Genomic DNA, 12,150 nt, shown 5'->3' on the forward strand with positions numbered 1-12,150 from the left:
TATAAGAATGGGAAGAAAAAAGAATCATCTGGAAATCTACCTGATATATTAATAATTTAATGTTGTTTTCATTTATAAAAGAATATTATTATTAGATATTAACAGGTTTCTATATTTGGTTTACATTTAATTATAATACAGTATACAAATGACTCCATCAAAGCTTTTGCATTATTCCAAATTCCTTTAAAGATGTACCATGCTCCTTTTTTGCTTAAATGTTTCACCATTACATATTGATTTAAATCTAGAAAATCCTCATCAAACATACTTAACTATACAGTAACAACCATTTGTTCCACACACACTTCCAGATATTCATACTGTTAATAATTTCACATTGAATAGTATGTGGTATTTCGAAAAACATTACACACTACCGTTTTTACTCAGAAACATGTTTTTATTTTATTATTTCATAGATAAATATGCAGTAGTTGTTAATATACATGTACAATGTATTCAGGTATGAAATTTTGGCACGATATATCTTTAACACTGTATGAATGACGTTCTTTTTATTCAAAATATTCATAATGCGAGATAATTATGTACTTTTCGATATAAACTACAAACAAGAGCTGTCCGTAAGACAGCCAAGCTCGACTATTCGAAATATTGTCCCAGAAGCAGGAAAATATTACCCAAAAAGGTTAAATATCAAAAGAGTTTTAAGTTCAAAAGGGGGAATAATTTGACCAAAATGCACGTCAGTTATGGGACTTGCTGCTATCAACTAGTTTTATAACCCCGAAGGCACATGTGAAGTTTCAATTCAATATCTGCATTAGTTTTGGAGATAGAAACTTGCATGTAAAACTTTAACCAGAATTTTCAACGTCCAAAAGGGGGCATAATTTGCCCAAAACACATGCCAGAGTTATGGGACTTGATCCAGTGAGGTAAGTAATTGATCTAGAAAAAGAAAAAAATAAGTTTCAAATCTATATGCCTTTTAGAAATAGCTGTATGTACTCGCACGCAAAACTTTAACCAGAATTTGCTAAGTCCAAAAGGGGGCATAATTTGGCCAAAATGAAGGTCAGAGTTATGGGACTTGCAGCTATCAACTAGTTTTATAACCCCGAAGACACATGTGAAGTTTCAAATCAATATCTGCATTAGTTTTGGAGATAATATTATAACTTGCATGTAAAACTTTAACCAAAATTTTCTAAGTCTAAAAGGGGGCATAATTTGCTCAAAAACATGTCAGAGTTATGGGTCTTGACCCAGTGAGGTTGGTAATTGATCTAGAAAAAGAAAAAGTAAGTTTCAAATCTATATGCCTTTTAGAAATAGCTGTATGTACTTGCACGCAAAACTTTAACCAGAATTTTCTTAGTCCAAAAGGGGGCATAATTTGGCCAAAATGAAAGTCAGAGTTATGGGACTTGCTGCTATCAACTAGTTTTATAACCCCGAAGACACATGTGAAGTTTCAAATCAATATCTGCATTAGTTTTGGAGATAGTAACTTGCATGTAAAACTTTAACCAGAATTTTCAACGTCCAAAAGGGGGCATAATTTGCTCAAAATACATGTCAGAGTTATGGGACTTGACCCAGAGAGGTTGGTAATTGACCTAGAAAAAGAAAAAATAAGTTTCAAAGCTATATGCCTTTAATTGATGGCTGTATGTACTTGCATGCAAAAACTTCACCAAGGTGTGACGCCGACGCCGACGCCGACGCCGACGCCAGGGTGAGTAGAATAGCTAGACTATTCTTCGAATAGTCGAGCTAAAAAACCCTCACACTTTTAGCATCAAAAACAAACAACTCCGGTCAATCATTTTAAGATGATGATCGATTTAATTAAAAAAATTGCCACTATTCTGATGACGTCATAACTCGATCCAGTCGCAGAAGTCCGACTGGCGAAATGGCTTAGAATGAACTTAAGACGGAAAAGATTGGTTTATGAGAATAGCTCCATTTCGTTCTTATCAATTATGCATTTTGTCAAACATATTTTAAGATGATATACGTGAGAAGGCCATGCAGATATTATATATGTATTTAATTGATATCTAATATAAAAGCTATGATATGTGTTCCTGCAACATGATTAATCCCCGGCAAATAAGTTGTTATATATAACAAAGCCTATGTCATGTTATTGTTTGCAATAGACGTTTTCAATGTCCTGGTTAATGTTTTCCTCAGATAATACACTTTACTTAAGCAACCCACGAATATGCTACGTTTTCATTGTGATTTACCAGATGTTTATGTAACTTATAATATTGTTTAAAAGTCTGTCCACATACATGGCACTCATGTGGTCGAAATTCTGAATGATACAGCAAATGCATTTTTAAGAATTCTAATCCTTGGAAATATTTTCTACACGGTTTGCATCGATATGTTATCCCTTTTTCTGCATGCCTCTCCATATGTTTTTTAATATTAGAGCTTTTGGTAGATTTGAAAATATGGCCGCACTGCTGACATGTATGCAGACGACAGTGTTCATTGAGACGCTCGCGTGTTCTGAAGGATTTGTTACACTGCTGGCACGTATTTCTATGACATTCCATATGTCTAATGTGTGATTCTTTTCTGACGAATACTTTGCCGCACACAGTGCACTGGAAACACCTCTCTCCTGTATGAATAGCCATATGTTTCTTCAATGTTTGTTTACTAAAATAAGATTTACTGCATATGTCACAAGTAAAATTCCTTTTCCTTTCACTGTGAATTTTCAAATGTGAGTCCAACAAACATTTCCGGCGAAATGTCTTACCACATTCTGAACAAGAAAACGGCCATTCGTTTGTATGGATGACTTTGTGTCTTATCAGCCACTCTTTTGCTGCAAATTTCCTACCGCAAATGTCACATTTAAACGGATATTCTCCCGTGTGAGAGAAGGTATGATGTTTCAAAGCTTGACCATCCATAAATCTTCGTGCACACACTTTACATGAATAAGGCCGTTCTGCGTTATGAATTCGCATGTGTCGCCTAAGGTGGGCACGTTGAGTGAACGTTTTGTCACAAAAATTACATTTATTCGGCCGTATCCCCGCATGTATATTTAAGTGTGATTTGAGATTAGCATTTCGTGTGAATGAAGCCGGGCATAAGTGACACCGGAAGGCCGAAACTCGGGTCACATTTTCCTTCCATCCTTCGTCTGTCTGTATGTTATGCGGTGAAGTATAGTTTCCGGCGGTTTCCAAATCATTAGCCATCATAAAACACGACGAACACACGCAGCAAGTCAAAAATGTTCTAGATCTTCGATTCGGTGTTTCTTCTTTTATGAACGAGTCTGCAAAGAGAAATCACATAAAGACATAATCGAATAGAATAAAGTCAGTATTATCTTTGCTACGTGCACGTGTAACGGAAGCCTACACAAGGCTTATTTTGACTTAGTGTTTGTGACTATGAATAAGGATTCAGAACATACCTGTGACTTGAAGTTTTCTGCTACAAGAGTTTGATACTGAGTCGGATTACTGACCCATGTGTTTGTAATTTACTACATAAAATCAAGGTGATGCTGAAATATATGAGTCGTGCCATGAGAAAACCAACATAGTGGTTTTGCGACCAGCATGGATCCAGACCATCCGCGCAGTCTGGTCAGGATTCATGCTGTTCGCTAACAGTTTCGCTAATTGCAACAGGATCTGAAAGAGAACAGCATGGATCCTGACCAGACTGCGCAGATGCAAACCCGCTATGTTGGTTTTCTCATGGCGCGGCTCATATTATAATAGACCTCGGCTTCCTTGTGAAGGCAACATTTATGCACACTTCCTTCTTTCGCACTTAAAAATTGTAGATTATAACAAGGCAGTTTGAAAGACAGCTATATCCCCCGCCGCTGTTATGGATAGGGAACGGGTTGATGGTATTCGGCGGAAGCACTGACGTTGTCAATTATATTTTATAGTCCATGTGTGTCGACATCAATGAATTTGAAAATTTTTCAAGGGGTTTAGGAGATACAGAGCGGACACAAAATGGAAGGCTCAAATCTTTGACTTTTAGCTGTGACATTGACCTTGAGCCAACACGGCGGATTCATGAGTTCTGCATATCGTCTTGATGAAGTTATCATTTGACATAAGCATCATGAAAATCCTTCAAGGGGTTTAGGAGATACGAAGTTCAAACCTTTGACCTCGAGTTGTGACCTTGACCTTGAGCCAACATGGCTGACTCATGAGTTCTGCACATCGTCTAGATGAGGTAATCATTTGACCCAAGTATCATGAAAATCCTTCAAGGGGTTTAGGAGATACAGAGCGGACACAAAATGGAAGGCTCAAATATTCGACCTTAAGTTGTGACCTTGATCTTGAGCAGACATGGCTGACTCATGAGTTTTGCACATCGTCTTTATGAGGTGATCATTTGACGGACATACGGAAGGACGGACGGGGACCATTCCTATAACCCCTACCACTGGCGGGGATTAAAAATTTGAATTGGAACTGAGAAGAGAAAGCACGTAAAAACTATTCTTGAAATAGTATATACATTTCCACCACATTTTATTTTGTACTAATATTGAAAAACCTTTTAATTGTCTGCTTTTTAATGGGGGGGGGGGGGGGGGGGGGGAGTGAAGGAGGTAATTTTAAACCATTAGATTTTAAAGGAAAATAAAACAAAGCCTTTGATATCGCAGTTTGACCTTCACATTTTAGGTAGGAACCTGCGTCTTTCTCGTGACATTTTAGGTAGGAATCTGTGTCTTTCTCGTGACATTTTAGGTTGGAATCTGTGTCTTTCTCGTGACATTTTAGATAGGAATCTGTGTCTTTCTCGTAACATTTTAGATAGGAATCTGTGTCTTTCTCGTGACATTTTAGATAGGAATCTGTGTCTTTCTCGTAACATTTTAGATAGGAATCTGTGTCTTTCTCGTAACATTCTAGATAGGAATCTGTGTCTTTCTCGTGACATTTTAGGTTGGAATCTGTGTCTTTCTCGTGACATTTTAGGTAGGAATCTGTGTCTTTCTAGTGACATTTTAGATCGGAATCTGTGTCTTTCTAGTGACATTTTAGATAGGAATCTGTGTCTTTCTAGTGACATTTTAGGTAGGAATCTGTGTCTTTCTCGTGACTATAAAGATAAAACCGTTATGGTCACTGTTTGTGCCAAGTGGTTTAGACACTCTTTAGTGCTCGAACATTAGATCCATATTATCTCTTACGTATGGATCATTAACTGTTAATCATAATTACATTGATCTCCCTATCATGGTCAGACTTTATGTGCTACAGAGTACCTATTGATAAGAAACAAATATAACGATCTTGAGCTGACCACTTTTTATTTCGTTTCTAGATTCACGCATGTAGAAAATATATTTTTAAAAGCAGTATTTTGTCTCTGACAACTTTTTGCATGTAATGAGGTAAATAGCATTTTTAGATGTACAGTCAGTACCACAACCGCAAGTCAAATTTCTCACCGGTAACAGAACTGGTAATACATGTATTTAACCTTTAGCCTGCTGGAGGCAAGTGATTCTGCCTTTGCGACCAGTGCAGACCAAGATCTGCCCGCACGTCCGTGCAGTCTGATCATGGTCTGCACTGTTCGCTATTCAGTCAGTAAATTTTCAGTGAACACCCGTTTAAATATTAAGTGGTACTGCCAAAATTGAATGATGGACCAGTCCATTTTAGCAGGGTAATATTTAAAGGTTTACAAGCTTCTTTTCCTAAGTAAGTTTTACACTTATTTAAAAAAACATGTAGCCTAACAAAAGAAAGAATTATCATATTAAATGAATTGAAAAAAAGAGATATGTTTCATTGTTATAGTACATGTCTGCCCTCTACTTATAATCTATTTGCTCAGCGGGAATAAAACAAAATACTTAAAATCAGGAAGTCGTAGGTTGACATCCTGGTTGGGACGCAGAAAGATTAAATTAACGGAAAATATCTTTTCACTGTTACAGTACATCTCTGCCACCTACTTAGCTCAACAGGAAAAAACAAAATACTTAAAATCGGAAAGTTGTAATTAGAGATCCTGGTCGAAACATATGCTTCACATGGTGATTTAGAAAACCTACTCTTGTTTTAAGTATAATGTTTAACCTTTACCCTGCTAAATTTTCAAAATGGATCAGTCCATCATTCAATTTGGGCAGTACCACTTATTATTCAAAGGGGTGTTCACTGAAAATGTACTGACTGAATAGCGAACAGAGCAGACAATGATCATCCCGCATGTATGTTCCGGCTGATCTTGGTCTGCACTGGTCGCAAAGGCAGAATCACTAACACTGCTGTTTTAATGTATAATGTTTAAGTATGAATGGGATTTTAGATTACTGAATATTTTTGCATCGTATCCTAACAAGCAACCAAACATATTGTGCAGGAGAAGGAAAACCGTTACAACACTTTTGAAAAGTATGTTTTCTGAGTGATTGTCTTGTAATTTAACGTTTGTACATTTTTATATGTTATAGAAGGCCATGTTTCAACAAAGATGTTGTAAATGTTTTATTTGCATGTCTGTACATGTCACCTTCTGAAAATAAAGACTTTATTAGACTTTATTATTATTATTATTATTATACTAGAGACAGTATCATGTATCACGTCTTAGCTCAACCGTCGTCCAAATCTCATTCTCTGAGATAACCTCTAAAAATAGACTGGCATTTGACATTATTTCATAAAATAAAAGAAAAATACAAAATTCGATTATTTTTGACGATTTCTTTATTATCAGTCTAGTGGCTAGTCTACCGGACACGGGATCGACATGGGACTAAAACTGTATGATCTTAATGTTCAAAGAAAAGTTTTTATCAGAGTCAAAGTTATGTTAAAAAGGCCAGTGATTATTCAAAAATGCAGTCCTTTGATATTTTAAGCTCTTTTATTTGAATATACACTTAGGAAATAAGACGTTGGCATTTATCCGGCGCGGCGTTAGACAAATTCTGACTATTGCCGTTTCACATTGTTTTAAACAACTTAGAACCTGACCAATAGCAGTGCACTATAACTAATATTTCATGCTGTCACCTTGAAAAGGTATTGGCCCCGTAATAGTGTACCTCCTTTTTAAAGAGTGTTCACTTCCTACAATGAACCTACTTTGACTAATTTTTTCAGGAGGGCGTAGGTTCAAGCCCCACTAAATATTTTGTGTTTTATTTAATTGATAACCAAAACTTTGCGGTTTCTTTTATCAAAATTATTGGTATAACGAATTATCTGCGATCGTTTTGGACAGTGGTTATCACTTTCAAATTTGTATCGATTTGAGTATGAGGAAATATCATAAATTATACAAAATTTTGAAAAGAAAAACCAAAAAAAAAAAAAAAAAAAAACAAAAAAAACAACAAAAAAAAAAAAAAAACAAAACGACACGGCAAAAGTTGTTTAAAAATTGCAACATAGTGCGAAACAATGTTAACTCTAAGACTTTGCTTTTTTTAAACATTACTATAACGGGTCCACTACCTTAATCAATAAAACTTTAAAAACTTGAAACTTGTTAATATGCCTTCAATAAATTGTTAATGAATAAATTGAAGTTCAATACCTTTATTTTTCGAAAATGTGTATCCGTTAATTATTTGTTAGCCTCTCGCTTTACATGTGTAATGTTTGATCAACTCGAATACATGACGTTATATGTGTATAACACATCAGTTTTACGCACATACATACACTAAGATGTTTAACAGCTGGCCTGGTCATGCAGAGACTGTAGTGTCTGTGCAGCGGAAGCTGTGACCGACGTTTATGTGGCGCTCTCTGCTCAGCGGGAACCTAGCAGGATTCCAGAGTTTGTAATCATTTTAACATGTTACAAGTCATTCGAACATAAAAGTCTTTTTTTTTTTAACACACATGTAACTTTATTTCAACCTAGCATAGGTTTGCAATGTGTTTATCCTATTTCACTCAAATCGAAATTGACAAAAGTAAACACTATTCTTAAATTCAAAAATCCCGTAATATTTGTTTCAGTAATTTTCATCTTTATTTTTCCAGCCGTATATGTTGCAATATGTGACAAAACGACCAGTTGTCAATAGATTCATTGCATTATGTAACAATGCTTTCCAGCAGCCAGAAATCAATGCTTATCATGTCTTTAATTTCTATAATTTCACACATATTTACTAAACACTCTTTCAACACATGTTATAGATTGATTTACATTTTCTAAGCATGAATAAATTAAGCACAATATTTAATGTACCTCTTCAGGAATACCTTGATCAGTGGAAACATCATGAGGCTGCTAAATGGCTTGACGTTTCTTGACAGGGGGTGTACACTGTACGGAATTTGCCATAATTATCGCTTTTTTTAGCCGGGTAACCTCAAGGGCATGCATCATTAATAAATAATTATAATTACATGCATCTCACTCTGTGGTAGAAAGAAATCAGCATGACAGTAAGCATAATTAGATAATGTAGAATGCTAATGATAAGGAAAACACATTTCTTTTACATGAATGAAAAGGAACCAAGATCTTATGGTGATACAATTGTGTGCAAGTTTGGTAAAAATCAAATCATAGATAAAGCTTCTGTTGTGCAGACAAGGTTAAAATAGCTATTTTTAGCCCTTTCAGGGGCCATAACTCTCGAACCCATAATGGGATCTGGCCAGTTGAAGAAAGGAACCAAGATCTTATGGTGATACAAGTTGTGTGCAAGTTTGGTTATAATAAAATCATAAATGAATCCACTATCGTGCAGACAAGAAATTGTTGACGCACGCACAATAGCAAATTCTGGCCCTTTAAGGGGCAATAACTCTAGAATCCATGATGGGATCTGGCCAGTTTTCGAAAGGAACCGCGATATCATGCCAATATAAATTTTGTACAAGTTTGATCAAAATGTGGTCTCTATCGTGTTCACAAGAAATTGTGGACGGACGGACGAACGACAGACGAAGGGCGGACATGAGCTAAAAATCATAAAACAAAAAGAGACATGTAACTGTTATGTGTGTTGTTTTCTCTGACAATTCACTTTAGAGTTTACAAAATGAAGGATTAGTCATCCCTACTTATACGAGATAATTGAATCTTACATGGTCCAATACATGTACTTATGTACATGGTTGAATATGGTATTTCATTGTTGTACATTGATTAAATAGACATGTCTCAAGATTTGCACCACTATATTGTCTTTATAAATGAAATATCAAAAACTAAAATTCTAAACAATTATATTTTCATCAACTATTTCTAAGCAATGTCAGTGCCTTCTTTTCAAAAATGGCATAAATAGTCAACATTTTCCCCTTATAATCTACCTAAAATAGATTCAATGGAATGGTTAGTGAAGACAACTCTCTCGCTCGTTTTATTGTCTGCAAATTGAGGAGATTTGCACATTACTGCATTCTTACTTCGCATGCCATTTATTTCACACTTTTCCGTTTTCTCATTATTCGTGTTCATAGCATTTTGATGGGAACTTGTGTTTATATCACATGTAAGAACTATTTGTGTAGGCGTAGGATTCGATATACACATGCCTTTAGCATTTCCGGAAGTTAGGCCCACTGTGTAGTGTTTGGTTCTCTGTAAAGTCTTCACATTGTTGTTTGTGTGGGAATTGTCACTCCTTAGCAACTTTCCAGATTTTTTATGTTTTAGCATATGTTTATCCATATTACACTTTTTGATGAATTTCTTTTTACACACAGAACACTTAAAAAGACGTTCCTCGCATGAATATAGCATATGCATCACTAGAAATTCTTGTCCTTTAAACCCTTTCTTGCACACTTTACACATAACTTGACCCTCTTCTGAATGTTCAGGCATATGGTCTTGAAGTTGTTTGTCCGAAGGGAATATTATTTTACAGATCCGACATTTTACCTTATGCGTTAACAAATGTTTACTTAAACTTTTTGAACGACTGAACAGCCTATTGCAAACTGTACACTCGTTTTCATGTTTAATAATATGGCGGTCACGGGAATCCTTCTTAAAGTAAGATTTAGAACATTTTGAACAGTGATAGCGCGCATATTCTCCAGTATGAATAGACATGTGTCGTTTAAAATTGCATGGATACTTGATCGTACGTTGACAAATGGTGCAGACGATCACTGCGCTCCCATGATGTATCGCGTGTTTCTTAAGTTGTGACTCACTCTTAAATGAAGCTTTGCATACTTTACACGGGAATGGTCGTTGTACAGCGTGATCAAACATATGCATTTTCAGCCATTTGGCAGTAAGAAATGCCCTTCCACAAACACCACAATGGTAACGCTTATCATCTACATGTATTTTCCTGCGTCTTGTGACACCTTCTTTATTAACTGCGGAAAAGTTACAAGTATTATAGCAGTGTTGTTTTTCTCCGTCATGTGCTCGCCTATGTCGCTTCAACTGGGATGTATGCCTGAAAGATTTCTGGCAGTAGTTACATGTGAAAGGCTTCACTCCAGCATGAATAAGCACGTGATGTTTTAAATTATCTAGTCTCATGAACGTCTTGGTACATATATCACAGCTATACTTCCGGTCAACGTGCCCAGTAACATCAGCAGTTTCCTCACCCATCATTCTAAAGCCCGATATGCTATGTTCTTTTATGTACTGGCTCACTCTGTTTGGTAATTTGTTTTTTTACCTGAAGTAATAAAATAGTAGATAATGGATTGTGAATATATCATTCGACAAAAGAATTACTGTTACAGGCCCTTTTCTTTGAAAAACGTAATAAATCTGTATTCTCACACAGTAGCATAGACCTCACGAGAAGACAACTGCAAGAATCTGTCATAAATATAAGCGACTTCGTGCCATTCTGTGTTTATCAAGAAATTCAAGTAGTTAAAATCTAAGATAAAATGCACTAAAATAAGTTTATTAAAGTCATGATTATTGAAAATAATGATAAAACAACCGACAAATGATACAAGGATCGAACACAAATGTAAAAGACTTAACTTGTGTAATATTTATGCGCTTAATTATTTATAAATAATATAAATCAGTTTAAAGCAAGAGTAAAATTGAAATTATTGTAATTTATGAACCTTTAAACGTATGACTTCACGAAGCTGACATCACAAACATCGTACGTATGGACATGTTTGACACTCCATTGTTACTTAACTGATTATAAAAGAGATACGGTGGCTGATTAACCCTTATAATACTGGACACGATTGATTCTGCCTTTGCGACCAGTGTAGATCATGATCAGCTTGTGCATCCGTGCAGTCTGATCCAAGATCTGCACAGTTCGCCATTCAATCAGTATCTTTTTGGTTTGCACCGCTTTTAACAGTTAACTGTACTGGCCAAATTGAAAGAAGGACAAGTTTATTTTAAAAAAATAGCAGGATAATGGTAAGGGTTAAGGAGATTTCATTATGGCACGTTAGTAAGCTACTGGTTTTTTGCGTTGCGTCATCCTAGGGCGCGCGGTTTTATGGAAGTTTTGTGTGTCATTTTGGCCCGTGCGCCGACGTGATTAAATAAAACTAACAATACGACTTAACGAAAAATAGAACACGGCAGAACGAAACAACTATTTTGCATTGGCGTGCATGCCATTATCAAAGATTTTATTTTGGTATGTTGGCGAGCGCACCAAGATTAAATAGATCTAAAGCGTTTCGTTATGTCGCGTTGGCGTGCATGAGGCTATATAGTATCCTTCCTGGCGCACGTTCCAACGCGAGACTATGAAACACATTTTAGACACAGTGTCTTTGTTAACACGCACACCAACGAGACAGAACGAAATATTTATTTCGACTTTGCTCATTTCGTGATTTTTGAGAAAATCAACATAGAGGCTTTGCAACCAGCATGGATCCTGACCAGCCTGCGCATCTGCGCAGTCTGGTCTGGATCCATGCTGTTCGTTAACGGTTTCTCTATAGGCTTTGAACGCGAACAGCATGGATCCTGACCAGACTGCGCGGATGTGCAGGTTGGTCTGGATCCATGCTGGTCGCAAAGCCACTATGTTGGTTTTCTCATGGCGCGGCTCAAATATTTCTCGGACATATTTTCAAGGAAGTGTCTAGTGGCCCGGTACGGATCCGTACGAACCCCCTTTTCCAGATATTGTCGATTATTTACAGCTTTGATTTTGCAGAAAAATAAATTAAATATCAATTAAGACTTGTTATATTT

At 36.1% G+C, this 12,150-nt stretch overlaps 2 protein-coding genes across 2 annotated transcripts; both read right to left on the reverse strand.

Moving 5' to 3' along the window:
- Window positions 1-382: 382 nt before the first annotated feature.
- Window positions 383-8,831, reverse strand: LOC123554504 (gastrula zinc finger protein XlCGF8.2DB-like). Its single transcript, XM_045344708.2, has 2 exons — window positions 7,552-8,831; window positions 383-3,283 (listed from the first exon to the last, which is right to left on the reverse strand). The coding sequence occupies exon 2, from the start codon at window positions 3,204-3,206 to the stop codon at window positions 2,184-2,186; it is 1,023 nt and encodes a 340-aa protein (XP_045200643.2). The 5' UTR covers window positions 3,207-3,283; window positions 7,552-8,831; the 3' UTR covers window positions 383-2,183.
- A 451-nt stretch (window positions 8,832-9,282) lies between these two features.
- LOC123555958 (zinc finger protein 501-like) lies at window positions 9,283-10,560 on the reverse strand. Its single transcript, XM_045346546.2, has one exon. It carries the CDS (start codon window positions 10,558-10,560, stop codon window positions 9,283-9,285), a length of 1,278 nt encoding a protein of 425 aa, XP_045202481.2.
- Window positions 10,561-12,150: the final 1,590 nt, after the last annotated feature.

The sequence above is a fragment of the Mercenaria mercenaria genome, chromosome 7 (assembly GCF_021730395.1).
Source record: "Mercenaria mercenaria strain notata chromosome 7, MADL_Memer_1, whole genome shotgun sequence".
NCBI classification, from domain to species: domain Eukaryota; kingdom Metazoa; phylum Mollusca; class Bivalvia; order Venerida; family Veneridae; genus Mercenaria; species Mercenaria mercenaria.

Excerpts from the sequence above, each read along its gene's own strand:
- LOC123554504 (XM_045344708.2), bottom strand. The coding sequence starts at position 3,206 with ATGATGGCTAATGATTTGGAAACCGCCGGAAACTATACTTCACCGCAT.
- LOC123555958 (XM_045346546.2), bottom strand. The coding sequence starts at position 10,560 with ATGGGTGAGGAAACTGCTGATGTTACTGGGCACGTTGACCGGAAGTAT.